This window comes from Polyodon spathula, chromosome 16 (genome assembly GCF_017654505.1).
Source record: "Polyodon spathula isolate WHYD16114869_AA chromosome 16, ASM1765450v1, whole genome shotgun sequence".
In the NCBI taxonomy this organism is placed as follows: Eukaryota; Metazoa; Chordata; class Actinopteri; order Acipenseriformes; family Polyodontidae; genus Polyodon; species Polyodon spathula.
The window spans coordinates 23,224,685-23,247,404 of record NC_054549.1 but is presented as its reverse complement, the minus strand read 5'-3'; the positions used below and the strand labels follow the sequence as shown (position 1 = coordinate 23,247,404).

The 22,720-nt window shown below is 41.0% G+C and overlaps 8 protein-coding genes and 1 pseudogene across 8 annotated transcripts; 5 read left to right on the top strand and 4 right to left on the bottom strand.

Moving 5' to 3' along the window:
• Positions 1–7,024: 7,024 nt before the first annotated feature.
• On the bottom strand, positions 7,025–7,899 carry LOC121328864 (histone H2B 3-like). Its single transcript, XM_041273988.1, has one exon. The coding sequence runs from the start codon at positions 7,578–7,580 to the stop codon at positions 7,203–7,205; it is 378 nt and encodes a 125-aa protein (XP_041129922.1). The 5' UTR covers positions 7,581–7,899; the 3' UTR covers positions 7,025–7,202.
• Positions 7,900–8,472: 573 nt separating this feature from the next.
• LOC121328865 (histone H2B 3-like) lies at positions 8,473–9,085 on the bottom strand. Its single transcript, XM_041273989.1, has one exon. The coding sequence runs from the start codon at positions 8,934–8,936 to the stop codon at positions 8,559–8,561; it is 378 nt and encodes a 125-aa protein (XP_041129923.1). The 5' UTR covers positions 8,937–9,085; the 3' UTR covers positions 8,473–8,558.
• Positions 9,086–9,832: 747 nt separating this feature from the next.
• Positions 9,833–10,688, top strand: LOC121328863 (histone H2A-like). The gene has a single exon (XM_041273987.1). The coding sequence runs from the start codon at positions 9,863–9,865 to the stop codon at positions 10,244–10,246; it is 384 nt and encodes a 127-aa protein (XP_041129921.1). The 5' UTR covers positions 9,833–9,862; the 3' UTR covers positions 10,247–10,688.
• A 453-nt stretch (positions 10,689–11,141) lies between these two features.
• Positions 11,142–17,510, top strand: LOC121328859 (annotated as a pseudogene).
• On the bottom strand, positions 11,809–13,455 carry LOC121328860 (histone H1-like). Its single transcript, XM_041273985.1, has one exon. It carries the CDS (start codon positions 12,848–12,850, stop codon positions 12,248–12,250), a length of 603 nt encoding a protein of 200 aa, XP_041129919.1. The 5' UTR covers positions 12,851–13,455; the 3' UTR covers positions 11,809–12,247.
• On the top strand, positions 14,104–14,996 carry LOC121328867 (histone H2B 3-like). The gene has a single exon (XM_041273991.1). The coding sequence runs from the start codon at positions 14,377–14,379 to the stop codon at positions 14,752–14,754; it is 378 nt and encodes a 125-aa protein (XP_041129925.1). The 5' UTR covers positions 14,104–14,376; the 3' UTR covers positions 14,755–14,996.
• Positions 15,411–16,261, top strand: LOC121328866 (histone H2B 3-like). Its single transcript, XM_041273990.1, has one exon. The coding sequence runs from the start codon at positions 15,729–15,731 to the stop codon at positions 16,104–16,106; it is 378 nt and encodes a 125-aa protein (XP_041129924.1). The 5' UTR covers positions 15,411–15,728; the 3' UTR covers positions 16,107–16,261.
• Positions 17,511–17,972: 462 nt separating the features above from the next.
• Positions 17,973–18,831, bottom strand: LOC121328862 (histone H2A-like). The gene has a single exon (XM_041273986.1). It carries the CDS (start codon positions 18,798–18,800, stop codon positions 18,417–18,419), a length of 384 nt encoding a protein of 127 aa, XP_041129920.1. The 5' UTR covers positions 18,801–18,831; the 3' UTR covers positions 17,973–18,416.
• An 832-nt stretch (positions 18,832–19,663) lies between these two features.
• LOC121329184 (histone H2B 3-like) lies at positions 19,664–20,202 on the top strand. Its single transcript, XM_041274615.1, has one exon. The coding sequence runs from the start codon at positions 19,729–19,731 to the stop codon at positions 20,104–20,106; it is 378 nt and encodes a 125-aa protein (XP_041130549.1). The 5' UTR covers positions 19,664–19,728; the 3' UTR covers positions 20,107–20,202.
• Positions 20,203–22,720: the final 2,518 nt, after the last annotated feature.

The window sequence follows — 22,720 nt, the reverse complement described above, 5'->3', positions numbered from 1 at the left end:
TGAATGTCCTCCCCGGGCATACTATCAAGCATAGCGGTCTGTATCTGGTTACAGGTGTCTACTGTAGGCATGAGATAGGTTGAACTTCCAGTAACTGGCACATAAGGTGGATTCTGGTTCACAGATGGAAGCTGCACAGAAATCCCCCTGTAGCAAATCCCCCAGAAGCTGATGTTGATTTTTCCAAACCAGCCATTGTCTTTGTTGGCAGTGTGGAAAATCTCACATAGGTGAAGATGGATGTATAACAAGGTGACATTGGAAATCATAGACACCTCATCAAAAATGATGGATAAGGGCATCTGCTAAGCAAATAAAGAAGAAGAAGAAGAAGAAAATAATAATAATAATAAGAAAAATAATAATAATAATAATAATTGAAAAAAAACTTTAGGAGCTAGCTTTGGTTAAATGGTTATCGAAAATAGGTTTCGTACCAAATGTCTCAAATCCCCAAACAATTTGCCGACGACGTCTCAGTGGTGGTGATCCAACGGCTGCTGCAAAGTCACTCACAGGTAGGACCTGGGTTTTCGTGTATCATCCAAGGGACAAAGCACAAGGAGGCTAAGAGACTTGCTCAGTCGAACACACACAGTCAGCTAGTGGCTGAGCCGGGATTTGAACCAGGCTTCTGGTATAAAGCCCCTTTCTTTAAGCATTGTCCCTCAATGTTACATACAGTGGCTCTCAAAAGTATTCACCCCCTTGGACTTTTCCACATTTTATTGTGTTACAACATGGAATCAAAATGGATTTAATTAATTGGAATTTTTGCCACTGATCAACACAAAAAAAGTCCATAATGTCAAAGTGAAAAATAAAATCTACAAATTGTTCTAAATTAATTACAAATATAAAACAGAAAATAATTGATTGCATAAGTATTCACCCCCTTTGCTATGACACACCTAAATAAGCTCTGGTGCAACCAGTTGTCTTTAGAAGTCACATAATTAGTTGAATGGAGTCCACCTGTGTGCAATTAAGGTGTTTCACATGATTTCAGGTTAAATACACCTGTCTCTGGGAGGTCCCACAGTTGGTTAGTACATTTCCTAACAAAAACTACATCATGAAGATGAAGGAACATTCAAAGCAAATCCGGAATAAGGTTCTTCAAAAGCACCAATCAGGGGTAGGATATAAGAACATTTCCAAGGCATTGAATATCCCCTGGAGCACAGTAAAGTCCATTATTAAGAAATGGAGAGAATATGGCACAACTGTGAATCTGTCTAGAACAGGCTGTCCTCAAAAACTGAGTATCCGGGTGAGAAGGGCACTAGTCAGGGAGGCCACCAAGAGGCCTATGGCAACTCTAAAGGAGTTACAGTCTTCCACAGCTGAGCTGGGAGACACTGTGCATATGGCAACAATAGCCTGGGTGCTTCACAAAACTGGCCTTTATGGGAGAGTGGCAAAAAGAAAGCCATTGTTGAAAAAAACTCGCATCAAATCTTGGCTAGAGTTTGCCAGAAGGCATGTGGGAGACTCTGAGACCAAGTGGAAGAAGATTCTATGGTCTGATGAGACCAAAATAGAGCTTTTTGGCCTCAATGCTAAGTGCTATGTTTGGCGCAAGCCTAACACCGCACATCATCCTGAGAACACCATCCCTACCGTGAAGCACGGTGGTGGCAGCATCATGCTATGGGGATGCTTCTCTGCATCAGGGCTGAAATTAGAGGGCAAAATGGATGCAGCAAAGTACAGAGAAATCCTGGAGGAAAACCTGTGAACTCTGCAAGAGACTTGGGACTTGGAAGAAGATTCATCTTCCAGCAGGACAATGACCCCAAACATACAGCCAAAGCCACACTGGAGTGGCTTAAAAACAAAAAGGTCAATGTCCTGGAGTGGCCCAGTCAAAGCCCAGACCTCAACAATTGAGAATCCAATTGAAAATTGCTGTTCACCAAAGGTCCCCATCCAACTTGACGGAGCTTGAGCAATTTTGCAAAAAGAATGGGCAAAAATTGCAGTGTCCAGATGTGCAAAGCTGGTAGAGTCTTATCTAAATAGACTCATGGCTGTAATTGCTGCCAAAGGTGCCTCTACCAAATATTGACTCAAGGGGGTGAATACTTATGCAATCAATTATTTTCTGTTTTATATTTGTAATTAATTTAAAACAATTTGTAGATCTTATTTTTCACTTTGACATTATCGACTTTTTTGTGTTGATCAGTGGCAAAAACTCCTAATTAAATCCATTTTGATTCCATGTTGTAACACAATAAAATGTGGAAAAGTCCAAAGGGGGTGAATACTTTTGAGAGCCACTGTATATATAAATCAAAAAAGTACTGTTCCAGCCTGTGGCATAGTGGCTGATAGTGTACAGGTGCAGGTGATTAAAGAGCAAACAGGCAATTGTAATCCAGGTGAAAAGGTTAATTTTATTTATTTTTAAGTCCTGTGCCTGACGACAAAACTAACAGTAAATAATAATGGAGGTGAGTAAAATGGCGGTATGTATTACTTAATTTATAATCCCTGTGTTGCCCCAAAAATAATAGTCCTGTTATCATTATACACCCACACACAACACAAAGCACATACACAAGTCTGTTAGTGCGTGAATTAGTGCTTGTGGTGCAAATATAGTTTTAGTTGTGACAAAGGTGCAGTGTTGTCCGGTTTCGTGCTGGCCCCTGGCGACAGCTCCAGAACTGTGTTAACTGTCTGGTAACATGTAAGAAAAGACGAGACAATTACAAACAAACAAAACACAACACTCACGATTTTTGGTAACAATACACTTTCACTGTCCTTCTCGCTTTTACTCACTACAAACCAAATGCGAAGGAAGAGATTACAATTCTCTGTCCCCCTTATATGCTGTCTGTCATGCATGACCCCTTGGTAAAGTAGTGCAGCTGCCTTTACAATCTGCGGCAGCTACATTGTTTCCCTTCCAGGTCAGTACATTCTTACAACAGCGTCTCGCCTTTTTCAGACCGACAGACTTCCCTACCTGAGCAAAGAACTGTCAAGCCATTTCCGTCCAAAAAAACCCTGTCCTCGCTTAGCGCCCTCACAGGTTAGGAGGGAGATTTACAACCAAGGTTCATTGTATTTCACTAACATATAATTGACAAGAACTGTTGAGTATGTATTTTTGTTTCATACAGTATTAAATGACAGTGTTTATTTATATCCGATAGTGAAAAATAAATATCAAGATAAATCAAGAAAAAATGTCTATGTATTGATTTATGTGTTCATTTATTTCAATATTTATTAATATATTTATTTATTTATGTTTCACTTTTACTAAATATATAGGCTGCCCTTCAGTATATACTGTAGCTAATTCACAGAAATTAATGTTCCTTTTTGTCCAGTGGGGACCAGAAATATTGTTACTCTTATCAACCAATACCGAGAAGAATCACACTTCCTTGCAAAGAAAATCTACACTTCAAGATCAAGATCAGTATCTCATGATAATGAGGATGATTAAGATGAATGATGACTCAAAAAATCTCCAAAATGTCTCCAAAGAATTCTCAACTGGCTGACTTCATCTTTCAAAATGCTACTTGTCTCAACTAATTGTGTAGCACTGACAGTAACTAACAGAATATACTTGCAAACTGAAGGTTGTACTGTAGTTTCAAATCCCATGCATGCCAGACCTTTTTTATATATTGCAGGCAAATGTTCCATTTTAAAACAAAAATAAATCATTTAAATGAATGATATAGAAGGCACAATAATTGTGTTCCCTAGTATATTTCCATGTTGACAAAACAAATTCATTGTCATTAAACTCGGATTTCCTGTAATATACATATACATACATAAAACTCCCTGGGGTCTGCAAAAATCTGGAAAAAAGAAAAGGAGGACACTTTTACCTCACTTTGGTGACTTATTTCTCTTACTGTATTACAGGTTGTAGCAGGGCAGTAGAAAAGCTGTGTGCATATTAAATGGGGAGGGGCAAAGCCTAGCTGTTTAAATGTGTTGCGTTTTATTGCTTATGATTTAAAGTGTATTCTGTTTATTATTTAAAGAGAATGTTTATTTGTTTATTTTAGAATGGGGTACCGTAACGCCCCTCCTGCCCTGCCCCGCTTCTGTGTACAGTTTGCATTATTTTGGATTGTGTATGTGTGCCAGTGTAAATGGGCAAGACAAAAGATTTAAGTGCCTTTGAACAGGGTATGGTAGTAGTTGCCAGATGCACCACTTTGAGTGTGTCAAGAACTGCAACGCTGCTGGGTTTTTCACGCTCAACAGTTTCCCGTGTGTATCAAGGATGGTCCACCACCCAAAAGACATCCAGCCAACAGTAGGACAGTGGTCAAAAATGGCTCATTAGTGCTGAAAGACCCATAAAAAAATGCACAAATCGTCGTACCTTGACACGAATGGGGTATGGCAGCAGACAACCTAACAGAGTTCCACTTCTTTCAGCAAAACACAAGAAACTGTGGTTGCAGTGGGCCAAGGAACGAAAACACTGGAGGATTGGAAAAACATTGCCTGGTCTGATGAATCCCGGTTCCTGCTGTTTCATGCTGATGGGAGGACTAGGGTATGGAGAAAACCACATGAGTACATGCATCCATCATGCAATGTGTCAACATTGCAGGCTGGTTGGTGGTGGTGTGATGGTGTGGGGTCTGTTTACATGGCACTTGATAAAAGTGGAGCAACGTTTGAATGCCACAGGATATCTGAACATCATTGCCAAGCAGGCGCATCCCTTCATGGCAGCAGTTTATCCATCTGCTAATGGATTTTTTCAGCAGGATAATGCCCCATGCCACAAGGATAGGATTGTCTAGGAATGGTTCCACGAACACAACAGTGAATTCAGCTTACTGGAGTGGCTTGCCCAGTCACCAGCTCTCAATCCAATTGAAACGAACTATTCGGAGTAGAGATCCACTACCAGCCAACTTGACAACTGTGGGAAGCACTGAAGTCAACATGGGCCAGCATCTCTGTGGAAGGCTTTTGATACCTTGTAGAGTCCACGCCCTGACGAATTGAGGCTGTTCTGAGGGCAAAAGGGGGTGCAACTCAATATTAAGGTGTTCCTAATGTTTTGTACACTCGGTGTGTGTATATATATACACACACAGCACCGTGAAAAAGTATGTTCACCGTCTGATTTTCTGCATTTTTTTTTTTTTATTTATTTTTTTTTACACTGAACATTATCAGATTTTCAACCAAAATCTAATATTAGATAAAAGGGACCCTGAGTGAACAGATAACATTAAATTTTGATACTTATGTCATTTATTTATTAAAGAAAGTTATGCAACACTCAATACCCCGTGTGAAAAAGTAATCACCCCTTAGACTCAATAACTGGTTACACCACCTTTAGCAGCAATAACTGCAACCAAACGCTTCCTGTAGTTATTGATCAGTCTCTCACAGCGCCGTGGAGGAATTTTGGCCCACTTCTTCATACAGAACTGCTTCAACTCAGTGACATTTGTAGGTTTGAGCATAAACTGCTCAATTCAGGTCCTGACACAACATCTCAATGGGTTTAGGTCTGGACTTTGACTAGGCCATTCCAGAACTTAAAAGTTCTTGTTCTTCTTGTTGCTTGTGTGTTTTGGATCATTGTCTTGCTGCATGACCCAGCTGCGCTTCCTCACAGATGGATGGCCTGACATTCGCCTGTAGAATTCTCTGATACAGAGCAGAATTCATGGTTTCTTCAATTATGGCAAGTCGTCCTGGTTCTGATGAAGCAAAGCATCCCCAAATCATGACACTGCCACCACCATGCTTGAGAGTTGGTATGAGGCTGTAACTGGAATGCAGTAGTTGGTTTTTCACCAGACATAATGGGGCCCATGTTGGCCAAAAAATTCCACTTTTGACTCATCTGTCCATAGAACATTGTTCCAGAACTCTTGAGGATCATCCAGGTGCTTTTTGGCAAACTTCGAGATGAGCATTCATGTTCTTCTTAGTGAGCAGTGGTTTCTGCCTTGCTACTCTGCCATGAAACCCATTTTTGCCCAGTGTCTTTCTGATGGTGGAGTTTAACTGCCAGTATTATGCATCTGTAATTGTAGTCAAGGATATGCCAATACTCAAGCTATTAACATTTTTGTTTAGTTTTTTTTGTGAACAGGTTTTAATTTAAAAAAAAAAGTTACTACCTCTTTCTTCCAAATGATGTAATAAATCTGCGTGCTTTTCAGTTTAAAATTGAAGCGGGAGGAGTTTGCTTGTGTTGCAAAGGCGTGTTTACTTCGTAGTCACTGAAATGAAGGGGCTTCGTGCAGTGCGTTTTTCCTATCAGCCTGTCAGCAGACCTGCCTTACCGGCGCCTTTCAGGGCAAATTTGTGCACATCTCTGCAGCCGCTGAACACCCGTGACTGCGTGACGTGGTAACAAAGGTCATAATCTGAGCAGCGGACAAACCTCTTAGGAAATTTAAACTACGAGTTTGAAATTACTTCAGAAATAAACCACCATATAAAACTCACTAATCGGCAGCATTGGATAAGAAATTCCAAATAACTGCCTCAGTCCTCTGTGATAAAACGAGAGAACAGAACCCGTTTAATCTGCACAGAAGTCAAATCCAATAACCTCGAAGTATTCATTGTTATAGTTCACACAATCCACTGCACAAAACATTAATCCAATATGAATCTATCAATCGTGACTGAATATAATTAGATAATGATAAAACATACAATTTAAATGAACACTTTTGTTTCTGTTTATGCCCACCACGCAGTGAAACTGTACGCAGTTTCAAACATCAAAAGTAATACAAAATAAATAAATAAACGAAAATTAAACCAAAAAAGGGGTTAAAGAAAAGGGCATTAAATTCAAAACTTATTTCAGACCTTCAAAAACTCACTACAGGCATAAAATACAGTTAAAACACACACACAATACCTAAAAAAATAAAATTAGTAAAAGTAATCACCCTATTTGATTTAGAAATAAAATAGTTTTGAAATTAAACCACTGACTCCGCACTGGACAAAAATAATAATTGTATATCGTTAAAATGTATTTAGTACATTTTTAAAAAGGCCACTTACAACTTAAAAATAAACAAATCAAATAAAAACGTACCTTTGCAAACATTAAAACCTCAAAAGTGCGACGAACAGAAATTGAACTCTTTTTGATATTTTAGGTGGCTCTTAAAAGAGCCTTTGTGTTGTAAAGACGGAGCAGGGACGGTCTCGGTTTACTTGGAGCTGGTGTACTTGGTGACGGCCTTGGTGCCCTCAGACACGGCGTGCTTGGCCAGCTCTCCGGGCAGCAGGAGGCGCACGGCTGTCTGAATCTCCCGGGAAGTGATGGTGGAGCGCTTGTTGTAGTGAGCCAAGCGGCACGACTCCCCGGCGATGCGCTCGAAAATATCGTTGACGAAGGAGTTCATGATGCCCATCGCCTTGGAAGAGATGCCGGTGTCGGGGTGGACCTGCTTCAGCACTTTGTACACGTAGATAGCGTAGCTCTCCTTTCTAGTCTTTCTGCGCTTCTTTCCTGCCTTAGGCTGTGTTTTGGCAACAGCCTTCTTGGAGCCTTTCTTCGGCGCTGGTGCAGCTTTCGGTTCTGGCATGTTTCCTCCGCTGATATACTTCAAAAATGAATGTGTAACCAGCCGCAGAGCCCCAGTATTTATACAGCTTGTATGCAAATTATTATTCAACTATCCTTTGGATTGAGAATGTTCAACTATAAGCCAATAAACGTTATCTGATGACGGAAAATTCAATGTGATAGGTTGTGCACTGGAAACGTAATAGAGGGGGGTGGTCACTTTGCCGGGAGACAAGTTTTTTTTATTTTCTTCTTTCCAGGTCAGGTTTTGAATTCGGTACCTTTTTTTCTAGAACGGTTAGTTTAAGTCTTGTTTTTCATTTATTAAATTTTTTTTTTTTTTTTTTTTTTAAATCAGTATACATGAAATCCACACCTAATGCTTCTTAAATATAGAAGAAATATAAATACATTTTGAAACCCAAGTCACTTTTTTCCTGCTCTAACAAGTTAAATGTTGAAAGAGTATCAATGTTGATGCTTCTTGACTTTACCAGAGTACCGATCATTTCATAGCAGCTTGAATAGTGATACGAGGCAGGATTTCCTGCTTTCAATTTATTTTACTGGTTTAAGAAAACAAAAAAGGTAACATTTTCAACAGAAGTTTATCACACTTCCATTGTGCAAGGAGGAATAGGCTAAAACCGATCCTATTCAATCATTCTGCTAGCACAAAGGCTCGGCTTTAACACACTTCCATTCAATATTTCTTCAGTGAATGCCATATTTTTTTTTTGCCACAAGACCTGGATCTGTGTTAGGGATAGAAAAACGTCGACTTATATAGCGTGAAATAAGTCTAAACCCTTACAAAAAAATAAAAATAACTGACAGCTGTACAAAACATTCCTAATAAAAACTGGCTTATAATCTTTAAAACAAATATTTTGATGGTGTCGTAGATGATTTACAATTCAAAGCTCTTTAAATGAAAATGTGGGTGGCTCTTAGAAGAGCCTTTGTGTTGTAAAGACGGAGCAGGGACGGTCTCGGTTTACTTGGAGCTGGTGTACTTGGTGACGGCCTTGGTGCCCTCAGACACGGCGTGCTTGGCCAGCTCTCCGGGCAGCAGGAGGCGCACGGCTGTCTGAATCTCTCGGGAAGTGATGGTGGAGCGCTTGTTGTAATGAGCCAGGCGGCACGACTCCCCGGCGATGCGCTCGAAAATATCGTTGACGAAGGAGTTCATGATGCCCATCGCCTTGGAAGAGATGCCGGTGTCGGGGTGGACCTGCTTCAGCACTTTGTACACGTAGATAGCGTAGCTCTCCTTCCTAGTCTTTCTGCGCTTCTTTCCTCCCTTAGGCTGTGTTTTGGCAACAGCCTTCTTTGAGCCTTTCTTCGGCGCTGGTGCAGCTTTCGGTTCTGGCATGTTTCCTTCGCTGATGTAGTTCAAAAATGAATGTGTAACTAGCCGCAGAGCCCCAGTATTTATACAGCTTGTATGCAAATTAATATCAAACAATCCTTTGGATTGAGACTGTTCAACTGTGAGCCAATCAACGTTACCTGATGACGGAGTAATTCAATGTGATTGGTAGGAAAAGCAGTAAAGGGGGCGGTGACTTTGCAGCGAGCTGAGTATTCTTTTTTTTGTGTTGTTTCGAGTGCAGGTTTGAATATGGCGCCTTTTTGTCAACGGTTGGTTTAGGTCTGATGTTTTTCATCTTAAATGCATCAATAATTCAATGCCCAATTTTATAACAACTTATATGTTGAAACAGAAAATATATTTTTACACAATGTTTGACTTCTTGCTTCTTCTACCAATGCAATTGTTTTATAGCAGCTTGACTGCGGATTCCGGTTGTATTGTATCATGCTCTTAACACAAAGGGTCACGTTAATACATGACATACATTAAGACGAAAAACAAGAATATACAGCTCCCGGCATTTAGAAATGGAACTTTACCTTCCCGTCCTTTCTAAACAAGGGAAAGATAACCGCTATGATTAAATGATTATAATAATAATAAAAAATAACAAAAATCGACCATGACTGTGGGCAGTGTGGTTTGAAACAGTTCTTATCTGTTACATTGTGTTTTAACTGGGTTACAATTCAAAAATGAGCGCCAAGAGGAAACAAAGGCTACCAGCAGAAACAGCGGACTGGGAATGATGCATCCAATCAGAGGCATGCGAATGAAATACTGCCCGCCCTGTTCTGCTGTGACGTTTTTAACATTCTAATAGGTATTGAACCGTTTTGTCCAATCAGCAATGAGCCAGTGTTTATAAATAGCAGGAGCGCAGCCTCGCATTTACTGTTGCAGTATTCCGAGGTACAGTGAAGATGTCTGGAAGAGGAAAGACTGCTGGTAAAGCTCGGGCTAAAGCAAAGACTCGTTCCTCTAGGGCAGGACTGCAGTTCCCAGTCGGTCGTGTTCACAGGCTGCTGCGGAAGGGAAATTATGCTCAGCGTGTCGGCGCTGGAGCCCCTGTCTATCTGGCAGCTGTGCTCGAGTACCTGACTGCTGAAATTCTGGAGCTGGCCGGGAACGCCGCCCGGGACAACAAGAAAACCAGAATCATCCCGCGTCACCTGCAGCTCGCTGTCCGCAACGACGAGGAGCTCAACAAGCTGATGGGAGGCGTCACCATCGCTCAGGGCGGAGTACTGCCCAACATCCAGGCCGTGCTGCTGCCCAAGAAAACCGAGAAGCCCGTCAAGAAATAAATCATCCAGATGCAATTTATAAGATTTATAAAACCCAAAAGGCTCTTCTAAGGGCCACCCACTTTTTTTAGTGAGAGAGCGGTGAATCTGTTTAATCCCAACCCACTTCACGGCCGGAAATAACCAATTAGATTAATTTTAAACACTGCATTTTTTTAAATAGATAAACGTAACAACTGTAAATCCCAATATCACAAACCTACAGTAGGTGCCACACTGCTGAAAGACAGCTTACCGTTTCACTTAACCCCCCGGGAAGGTCTACAATTCTGCCCTGGCCACTTGAACAGACTTGAACAGACTTCTCTGCACAGTGTATGTAATGTACTGCTTAGTTTATTTTATTATTAAATATGTTCGGTGTTTGAAATGAATGTTTCTTCACGCCTACCCTGATGTAGTTGCATGTTATATTTTATATCCCCCAGTCCCGTGTTGTCTGAGCCACGCACCTTGTCAGTGCGTAGAGACATCTCTGTCTCTCCGGCATGAAGACTCACTGCAGCCGAGAGACAATGAACTCGACTGAGAACAGCTGGGGCTCTGAATGTTGTACCCAGTGTCACTTTTAAAAGTGTTTTTCATTCTTTCCAGTTACTCATTTTAATTTAATCTGTTTTCCCTCCGTCACGAAGAAGGATGTAGTCTGTGGATGTTTTTGCTGTACAATACGATGAAGCACAATCTATCTCGTTTCATTGCAAATATGTAAAGTGTGTTTAAATACTGCTGGACCTATTACATGACACTGGATTGTTAAACAAAGTGAGACGTGAGCTACGGATTCTTTACAAATACAGATCAGTATTACATTGTGTTAGATTGCTTTCTTTAAAAAACAATGACATGTATATTTCAACAGAATAGTGAGACTGAATAACAAAGCACAAAATCTGAACCGTAGGAAAGGGAGCGCAAACCGGGCGGGGCGGTAGCCGTTTCATAGAATGAGAGTGAAATTCAAATCACCCAATCAGTTATTGAGAATCAAGAATATAGCCAATGAGCAACATAAACCCGCCTTAAGTGACTCGTCCTATCAGAGCAGCTCAGTTACTCAATAAATTCTCTGCTATCGGCTTGCTTCTGTTATATTTCACAGAGCTTGTGATACTGTGTGGAAGGAAGTTGAAAATGGCAAGGACGAAACAGACCGCTCGTAAGTCCACCGGTGGAAAGGCTCCCAGGAAACAGCTAGCGACCAAGGCTGCCCGAAAGAGTGCTCCTGCAACCGGCGGCGTGAAGAAAGCCTCACCGCTACAGGCCCGGGACTGTGGCTCTGAGGGAGATCCGCCGCTATCAGAAATCCACCGAGCTGCTGATCCGCAAGCTGCCCTTCCAGCGGCTGGTCCGAGAAATCGCTCAGGATTTCAAGACCGACCTGCGCTTCCAGAGCTCCGCTGTAATGGCGCTTCAGGAGGCTAGCGAGGCTTACCTGGTCGGGCTCTTTGAGGACACCAACCTGTGTGCCATTCACGCCAAGAGAGTCACCATCATGCCCAAAGACATCCAGCTGGCCCGCCGAATCCGAGGGGAACGCGCTTAAACTGCATAACCTTTAAAACAACAACACTGAAACCCAAAGGCTCTTTTAAGAGCCACCCACTTCTCTGAAAGTGTTATATTCCAATATCCGTTGTCTGATACATTTAGTAATTTGAATATGTTCTCTAAATACAATAGAAGGCTTTGCATTTTCGTCCCAACATGCTATTCTTGTAGCACTATCAAATATAATGGGGTGAGTATTACTTCGCTGAAGAGGCCATATTTAGACAAACTGCAATCTGATGAGAGGAACGAAACGTTCACATGCCTAATTAATTTCTTGATTATATTTAAGGTATCGATCGACTCGGTGTAATGTAATACTCTTAACTGCGTGCTAAAATACCGCAGCAGTGGTAAGTTGACTGTATAGAAGGAAAATCGGCTCTTAGAAAGGTGTGTTGGCTCTGAAAAGAGCCTTTGGTTTCAATGTCGCATCGTCGCTTTTACTGTTTACTTCTTTTTAGGCGCCGCCTTCTTCGCTGCAGGTTTAGCTGCCTTGATTACCCTTTTAGGTTTAGGCGCTGCCTTCGCTTTCTTCGGACTCTTTGCGACCTTTTTAGGCTTGGCAGCCGCTTTCTTCGGGCTCTTGGGTGGCTTCTTTGCAGCTTTCGGTTTCTTCGCTTTCTTAGGAGATTTTTTGGGCGTTGCTGCTTTTTTTGCCGAAACTTTTTTCGTCGTTTTCTTAACAACCGCTTTCTTTGCCGCTGGTTTCTTGGGAGCTGCCGCCTTCTCCTTGGCTTCAGCTACTTTTTTGTTAAGCTTGAAGGAGCCCGAGGCGCCGGTGCCCTTTGTCTGTAGCAGGGTCTCCTTGGTCACCAGGCTCTTGAGCGCCCTGTTGACGTGGGAGTTGTTCTTCTCCACATCGTAGCCTCCGGCCTGCAGGATCTTCTTGAGCGCCGCCACTGACAGCCCGCTGCGCTCCTTGGAGGCAGACACAGCCTTGACGATCAGCTCTGACACGCTGGGACCCGATTTCTTGGGCTTTGCTGCGGTCTTCTTCATGGGAGCTTTAACCGGAGCAGGAGCGGTTGGTGCTGGAGCAGTTTCTGCCATTCTAAGATTTTCAACAAGGTGATAACTAACTAATAGCAACGAGAAATTCCTGACTCTTCTGCCTGACAGTGTGAGCAGAAAGCCAGAGAGCGGAACTTATCAAAACGGTGAGAACCGTGCAGACTCAATCGACCCACAGGCAGCACACTCATTTTGAGAACGATCTGTCTTGTGTTTTCTACGTGCACGCCATATACAATTTAATAGCGAAATAAGAACAAATATAGACAAATAACCAATGGTAACAAAAGAGAAGGGCTGCGTTTACAATATAGCTTGTTATTTAAACATTAAATGTAGTGCATGTTTAATTGAGGTGACCAAAACATCAATCTCTTTCAGCCAAAACAAACTGCTCGCTCAGTACTTGGCTCTATTTGCTTTATATAAAATGATGAATTTATTGTTTAAAGTAACTGTATGAATCGTTTCACAGACCAGAAGGCTAGTCAAACACAATTTAATGCTTTTGAAGCGTGAGGTTTGTAAAACTGGACATTTAATCGCCTTTCTGTTAGGTGTGGTTAACACACTACAGGCACATCTAATTAAAATCGATTGGGAGAATTTCTTTGTTGAATTTTATTATTTCTCGTTATCCGTGACCCACAGTTGTTGCATAGTTTATTACCCTGGCTTCAGCGCAGCATTCTCACACTAGTTTCAATATTTTGCTGGTGATGTATTTCATAGGAAATGCCACCCGTCTCCTAGATATGTGTACCCGTGCATCCGCCTCTGCACAAACACAACTAATACACACGGCAATAAATAAGCGTTATGTAGGGAAAAAAACGAAACAAGTTATTTTTAAGCAGTTTAATTAATCTGCAATGGTGTTTCTTTTTATCCATATACAATGGAAGTGTTTTTCGAATTTTTCATATTCTCTGAATTCGAGGCGAAGTATCACCATTAAAGCTGTTATGAAACACTAGGTACTCTTTGGTAGAGATTAAGAAGTCAAAAAGTGTTGACACTGATACTATGTTTCAACATTTAACTAGTTAAAGGGCACAAAAATAATGATAATCCAAAGTCTATGCGATATATATATCATATATATATATATATATATATATATATATAATAGATATTACTATATATATAATAATAATCAAATAAATATTAATAAAATTTTTCTTAGGAGACGCCATTATCCAGGACAACTTAACATTATTTTAAATGTATTTTAAGGTGGGATGTGGATTATAGCACTGTTGTATATTGAATTATTGATGTATCTAATAAATTTAAAACAGAAGTCCTAACCGCCCTGTTGTAGAAAAGGGCGCTAAATTCAAACCTGAACTCAAAAAAACTCTTCAGCTCCCGGAAAAGTCACCACCCCTTCTTTTGAGTTTGCAACCAATCACATTGAAATACTCCCTCACGTCACTTGGTTCACAGTTGAACATTCTCAAACAAAAGGATTGTTTGGTATTAATTTGCATACATGCTGTATAAATAGATGGGCGGTGGCGCTAGTATATCATTCGTTATTAAACTGCATCAGAGGAGGAAACATGCCAGAACCGAAAGCTGCACCAGCGCCGAAGAAAGGCTCCAAGAAGGCTGTTGCCAAAACACAGCCTAAGGGAGGAAAGAAGCGCAGAAAGACTAGGAAGGAGAGCTACGCTATCTACGTGTACAAAGTGCTGAAACAGGTACACCCCGACACCGGCATCTCTTCCAAGGCGATGGGCATCATGAACTCCTTCGTCAACGATATTTTCGAGCGCATCGCCGGGGAGTCGTGCCGCTTGGCTCACTACAACAAGCGCTCCACCATCACTTCCCGGGAGATTCAGACAGCTGTGCGCCTCCTGCTGCCCGGAGAGCTGGCCAAGCACGCCGTGTCTGAGGGCACCAAGGCCGTCACCAAGTACACCAGCTCCAAGTAAACCGAGACCGTCCCTGCTCCGTCTTTACAACACAAAGGCTCTTCTAAGAGCCACCCACATTTTCATTTAAAGAGCTTTGAATTGTAAAACATCTACGACACCATCAAAATATTTGTTTTAAAGATTATAAGCCAGTTTTTATTAGGAATGTTTTGTACAGCTGTCAATTATTTTTATTTTTTTGTAATGGTTTAGACTTATTTCACGCTATATAAGTCGACGTTTTTCTATCCCTAACACAGATCCAGATCTTGTGACAAAAAAAAAAAAAAAAATTATGGCATTCACTGAAGAAATATTGAATGGAAGTGTGTTAAAGCCGAGCCTTTGTGCTAGCAGAATGATTGAATAAGCTCGGTTTTAGCCTATTCCTCCTTGCACAATGGAAGTGTGATAAACTTCTGTTGAAAATGTTACCTTTTTTTGTTTTCTTAAACCAGTAAAATAAATTGAAAGCAGGAAATCCTGCCTCGTATCACTATTCAAGCTGCTATGAAATGATCGGTACTCTGGTAAAGTCAAGAAGCATCAACATTGATACTCTTTCAACATTTAACTTGTTAGAGCAGGAAAAAAGTGACTTGGGTTTCAAAATGTATTTATATTTCTTCTATATTTAAGAAGCATTAGGTGTGGATTTCATGTATACCGATTTTTTTTTTTTAATTTAATAAATGAAAAACAAGACTTAAACTAACCGTTCTAGAAAAAAAAGTACCGATTCAAAACCTGAACTCGAAAGAAGAAAATAAAAAAACTTGTCTCCCGGCAAAGTGACCACCCCCCTCTATTACGTTTCCAGTGCACAACCTATCACATTGAATTTTCCGTCATCAGATAACGTTTATTGGCTTATAGTTGAACATTCTCAATCCAAAGGATAGTTGAATAATAATTTGCATACAAGCTGTATAAATACTGGGGCTCTGCGGCTGGTTACACATTCATTTTTGAACTACATCAGCGAAGGAAACATGCCAGAACCGAAAACTGCACCAGCGCCGAAAAAAGGCTCAAAGAAGGCTGTTGCCAAAACACAGCCTAAGGGAGGAAAGAAGCGCAGAAAGACTAGGAAGGAGAGCTACGCTATCTACGTGTACAAAGTGCTGAAGCAAGTCCACCCCGACACCGGCATCTCTTCCAAGGCGATGGGCATCATGAACTCCTTCGTCAACGATATTTTCGAGCGCATCGCCGGGGAGTCGTGCCGCTTGGCTCACTACAACAAGCGCTCCACCATCACTTCCCGGGAGATTCAGACAGCCGTGCGCCTCCTGCTGCCCGGAGAGCTAGCCAAGCACGCCGTGTCTGAGGGCACCAAGGCCGTAACCAAATACACCAGCGCCAAGTAAACCGAGACCGTCCCTGTTCCGTCTTTACAACACAAAGGCTCTTTTAAGAGCCGCCCAATATATCAAAGAGTTCAATTTCTGTCAATGGCAGTTTGAAGCTTCTTGCATGTCAATGTATCTTTTAACTTAAATTTTCAATCTATGATTGTAAAATATTTTACTAAATTATGTAAAGCATTAGTGATTTGGTAGTTGTAATTTTAATATGACTAGATTTCGTCAATTAAAATCTAATTTGCAAAGTTTGACGTAAAGAAATTCGTCTTTCTCAATTAGTGGGGCCTTAAACATAGATTACATGCGGCTCTATTGCAGACTGCTGTTTCACAACTCTGAACAGATCCCGTTACTGTGCGAGACACATCTTTCTAAAAAGAGCCGATTTTCCTTCTATACAGTCAACTTACCACTGCTGCGGTATTTTAGCACGCAGTTAAGAGTATTACATTACACCGAGTCGATCGATACCTTAAGTATAATCATGAAATTAATTAGGCATGTGAACGTTTCGTTCCTCTCATCAGATTGCAGTTTGTCTAAATATGGCCTCTTCAGCGAAGTAATACTCACCCCATTATATTTGATAGTGCTACAAGAATAGCATGTTGGGACGAAAATGCAAAGCCTTCTATTGTATTTAGAGAACATATTCAAATTACTAAATGTATCAGACAACGGATATTGGAATATAACACTTTCAGAGAAGTGGGTGGCTCTTAAAAGAGCCTTTGGGTTTCAGTGTTGTTGTTTTAAAGGTTATGCAGTTTAAGCGCGTTCCCCTCGGATTCGGCGGGCCAGCTGGATGTCTTTGGGCATGATGGTGACTCTCTTGGCGTGAATGGCACACAGGTTGGTGTCCTCAAAGAGCCCGACCAGGTAAGCCTCGCTAGCCTCCTGAAGCGCCATTACAGCGGAGCTCTGGAAGCGCAGGTCGGTCTTGAAATCCTGAGCGATTTCTCGGACCAGCCGCTGGAAGGGCAGCTTGCGGATCAGCAGCTCGGTGGATTTCTGATAACGGCGGATTTCCCTCAGAGCCACAGTCCCAGGCCTGTAGCGGTGAGGTTTCTTCACGCCGCCAGTTGCAGGAGCACTCTTTCGGGCAGCCTTGGTCGCTAGCTGTTTCCTGGGAGCCTTTCCACCGGTGGACTTACGAGCGGTCTGTTTCGTCCTTGCCATTTTCAACTTCCTTCCACACAGTATCACAAGCTCTGTGAAATATAACAGAAGCAAGCCGATAGCAGAGAATTTATTGAGTAACTGAGCTGCTCTGATAGGACGAGTCACTTAAGGCGGGTTTATGTTGCTCATTGGCTATATTCTTGATTCTCAATAACTGATTGGGTGATTTGAATTTCACTCTCATTCTATGAAACGGCTACCGCCCCGCCCGGTTTGCGCTCCCTTTCCTACGGTTCAGATTTTGTGCTTTGTTATTCAGTCTCACTATTCTGTTGAAATATACATGTCATTGTTTTTTAAAGAAAGCAATCTAACACAATGTAATACTGATCTGTATTTGTAAAGAATCCGTAGCTCACGTCTCACTTTGTTTAACAATCCAGTGTCATGTAATAGGTCCAGCAGTATTTAAACACACTTTACATATTTGCAATGAAACGAGATAGATTGTGCTTCATCGTATTGTACAGCAAAAACATCCACAGACTACATCCTTCTTCGTGACGGAGGGAAAACAGATTAAATTAAAATGAGTAACTGGAAAGAATGAAAAACACTTTTAAAAGTGACACTGGGTACAACATTCAGAGCCCCAGCGGTTCTCAGTCGAGTTCATTGTCTCTCGGCTGCAGTGAGTCTTCATGCCGGAGAGACAGAGATGTCTCTACGCACTGACAAGGTGCGTGGCTCAGACAACACGGGACTGGGGGATATAAAATATAACATGCAACTACATCAGGGTAGGCGTGAAGAAACATTCATTTCAAACACCGAACATATTTAATAATAAAATAAACTAAGCAGTACATTACATACACTGTGCAGAAAAGTCTGTTCAAGTCTGTTCAAGTGGCCAGGGCAGAATTGTAGACCTTCCCGGGAAGTTAAGTGAAACGGCAAGCTGTCTTTCAGCAGTGTGGCACCTACTGTAGGTTTGTGATATTGGGATTTACAGTTGTTACGTTTATCTATTTAAAAAAATGCAGTGTTTAAAATTAATCTAATTGGTTATTTCCGGCCGTGAAGTGGGTTGGGATTAAACAGATTCACCGCTCTCTCACTAAAAAAAGTGGGTGGCCCTTAGAAGAGCCTTTTGGGTTTTATAAATCTTATAAATTGCATCTGGATGATTTATTTCTTGACGGGCTTCTCGGTTTTCTTGGGCAGCAGCACGGCCTGGATGTTGGGCAGTACTCCGCCCTGAGCGATGGTGACGCCTCCCATCAGCTTGTTGAGCTCCTCGTCGTTGCGGACAGCGAGCTGCAGGTGACGCGGGATGATTCTGGTTTTCTTGTTGTCCCGGGCGGCGTTCCCGGCCAGCTCCAGAATTTCAGCAGTCAGGTACTCGAGCACAGCTGCCAGATAGACAGGGGCTCCAGCGCCGACACGCTGAGCATAATTTCCCTTCCGCAGCAGCCTGTGAACACGACCGACTGGGAACTGCAGTCCTGCCCTAGAGGAACGAGTCTTTGCTTTAGCCCGAGCTTTACCAGCAGTCTTTCCTCTTCCAGACATCTTCACTGTACCTCAGAATACTGCAACAGTAAATGCGAGGCTGCGCTCCTGCTATTTATAAACACTGGCTCATTGCTGATTGGACAAAACGGTTCAATACCTATTAGAATGTTAAAAACGTCACAGCAGAACAGGGCGGGCAGTATTTCATTCGCATGCCTCTGATTGGATGCATCATTCCCTGTCCGCTGTTTCTGCTGGTAGCCTTTGTTTCCTCTTGGCGCTCATTTTTGAATTGTAACCCAGTTAAAACACAATGTAACAGATAAGAACTGTTTCAAACCACACTGCCCACAGTCATGGTCGATTTTTGTTATTTTTTATTATTATTATAATCATTTAATCATAGCGGTTATCTTTCCCTTGTTTAGAAAGGACGGGAAGGTAAAGTTCCATTTCTAAATGCCGGGAGCTGTATATTCTTGTTTTTCGTCTTAATGTATGTCATGTATTAACGTGACCCTTTGTGTTAAGAGCATGATACAATACAACCGGAATCCGCAGTCAAGCTACTATAAAACAATTGCATTGGTAGAAGAAGCAAGAAGTCAAAAATTGTGTAAAAATATATTTTCTGTTTCAACATATAAGTTGTTATTAAAATTGGGCATTGAATTATTGATTCATTTAAGATGAAAAACATCAGACCTAAACCAACCGTTGACAAAAAGGCGCCATATTCAAACCTGCACTCGAAACAAAACAAAAAAAAAGAATACTCAGCTCGCTGCAAAGTCACCGCCCCCTCTACTGCTTTTCCTACCAATCACATTGAATTACTCCGTCATCAGGTAACGTTGATTGGCTCACAGTTGAACAGTCTCAATCCAAAGGATTGTTTGATATTAATTTGCATACAAGCTGTATAAATACTGGGGCTCTGCGGCTAGTTACACATTCATTTTTGAACTACATCAGCGAAGGAAACATGCCAGAACCGAAAGCTGCACCAGCGCCGAAGAAAGGCTCAAAGAAGGCTGTTGCCAAAACACAGCCTAAGGGAGGAAAGAAGCGCAGAAAGACTAGGAAGGAGAGCTACGCTATCTACGTGTACAAAGTGCTGAAGCAAGTCCACCCCGACACCGGCATCTCTTCCAAGGCGATGGGCATCATGAACTCCTTCGTCAACGATATTTTCGAGCGCATCGCCGGGGAGTCGTGCCGCTTGGCTCATTACAACAAGCGCTCCACCATCACTTCCCGGGAGATTCAGACAGCTGTGCGCCTCCTGCTGCCCGGAGAGCTGGCCAAGCACGCCGTGTCTGAGGGCACCAAGGCCGTCACCAAGTACACCAGCTCCAAGTAAACCGAGACCGTCCCTGCTCCGTCTTTACAACACAAAGGCTCTTCTAAGAGCCACCCAAAATATCAAAGAGTTTAATTCATGTCAATGGCAGTTTGAAGCGTTTTGCATGTGAAGGTATCTTTTTTAACTTAAATTTTCCATCTACAATTGTAAAATAAATTGTACTAAATCATGTAAGGAATTTTAGTGATGTGGTAGCAGTAATTAATAACTAGATTTTTTCAAATAAAATCAAATGTGCAAAGCTTGACTTGGAGAAATTCGTCTTTCTCAATTACTGGGGCCTTAAACACTGACTACATAGTGGCTCTACTGCAGACTGCTGTTTCACAACTCTGAACAGATCCCGTGACTGAGAAACAATGGTTTACTTGCTCTTGGCTGGCTTCTCTGTTTTCTTGGGCTGCGCTCCGCCCTGAGCGATGGTGACGCCTCCCATCAGCTTGTGGCGCTGCTCGTCATTGCGGGCAGCGAGCTGAAGGTGACGCGGGATGATTCTGGATTTCTTGTTGTCCCGCGCGGTTGTTGAGCAACCTATCACAACCCTTTAGGTTTGTGATTGGGCTACAGTTGTAAATAAAATGATGTCTTAGATTACGTCACTTTTGTTCCTTCGCTAAACCTGCTATCCACTTGGCTCTATTTTTGTATCAGGATGAGATTTCTTGTTATCTGCGTGGAAACCATATTTTCGAATAGCAACAACCTACAAAATGAATCAAAATAATTATATATCCGTATTACCATTCGAAATATTTAACTCTAATTCTGGTGCACTGATTACATGTTATCAAAACAGTGATGTAGTCATTAGTATTGCACCACACAATTCTGTTTTATGTTGTTTTCAGTTTTTCTTAGTAATTTGCGTGTTTACGTTGGTTTAAAAAAAAAAAAAAAAAAAATTTACACTTGTGACGTTTATCTTATTACTAAACAAATGATTGTTTGCTCCTTTTCAGATGTCAGGTCTGAGAAGAGCCTTTGTAACATTAGTCCTATTCATTATTATTATTATTATTATTATTATGTATTTTGGGAGACGTCTTTATCCAAGGCGACTTACAGGTGTTACAGTACAGTATTACAATGCAAGATTAATATTTAAATACAGTATAGTTTACAGTAAGTGCAAATAATACGGTATGTAGAAGGAAGGGTAGATCAAGAGATCTACAAGAGATCTATACTCTCGTGAGCGCTCTTGTGGCTCTGCTTTGGAACTCATTCCTGGACCTGGTGTGTGAAGCATTGTTTCAAAGCTTTTTTTTAAAGCTGTTTTCGTTGTTACTTGAATTACTTTTCAGCCACTGCCTTCAACAGCAGTGTTAGCTAACATCTTCCTAAAATATATTACTACTGGGTGCGATCTAAACTTTTGTGTTGTTTCTCTTAACTGTTTTTATTTATTGAATGGCCATTCTGTTTTTTCTTTGAACTCTTTTTGTTTTTGGATTTGATCTGTGTTTTTGGATTATTCTTTTTTTTTTCTTTTAATAGAACTGAAACATTTGCTGAACAAATTTATTTTTGTTACTTTATATTATTTTGGACACAATACTTTTTTATTTGTCGTATAAACGTGTCTGTTTGAATTGTAAAAATATTTTTCTATTTAACACAAGTTATTTGGGGGCTTTTAAGTTACTGGTTTCTTTGCATATTGAGACCTTACATTTGTTATTTTGAATATTAGTAATTGCTGAATTATCTATTATTACTTTCAAAATGATTCTTGATTATTGATATCCTAGGTTTGCTTTAATACCCCATATTTACGCTGTTACCTACTTGCTGAAGTCTATAGTAATTATTTTTAATTGAGTCAGTATATGCTTTTAACCTAAGAATTTGGTATATTACTAAGGAAGTTTGTTACATGTTGATGTCAATTTGCACTTGAATGCAAATTTCTTGCACTTATAGCATGTTTTATCACCCCTGTAGAGCTGGGATACACACGTGTTGTTGAAAAGACACGTTGGGAGCACCGTCGGTTTAACAAAAAAAAACAATGATCTGGCACTGTATTCTATTCGTCAGATGAGGTCACATGGGGAAGATCGAATCAGCAAACCAATCTATCTGCTTTATAACGTGTTTTAATTTGTGACCAAATAGATTTTTGTAAATAGATTTTTGTTTTTTTTTTCCAATTGCGTGCGTGGTTCTGTCACGCCTGTGAGGCGCCAAACAGTCTGCAGTTCCGGTATCTGTGAGAGAAGACTGGAAGTTGAAGGTTAGTGTTTCATTGCAAAGTAATAGATTACTTATTTATTTAATTGATATAGGCAGTGCATAAGTATAAAATCGTGAACTTGTTGCATTATACCTTGGCAATTAGGAGTCTCAGAAAAACGTTAAAAACATCTCCAAAATAATGGCTCACACAGATGAAACGGAGATTCAAAACATAATACTTATCTTTTCAACACTTTTTATAAGCTTGATTTAAAATAATAATAATACAAAATAAAACGTCATATGTTTTACTCCAGATTGCTTTTTGTATCGCATGAGAGTAGAAAAATACCCGATAATGTGATGCAATTGGCGTTTTACTTTGCAAACGCCCTGTTTGTATATATACACGACAAAATTAAGAGCAGAATTT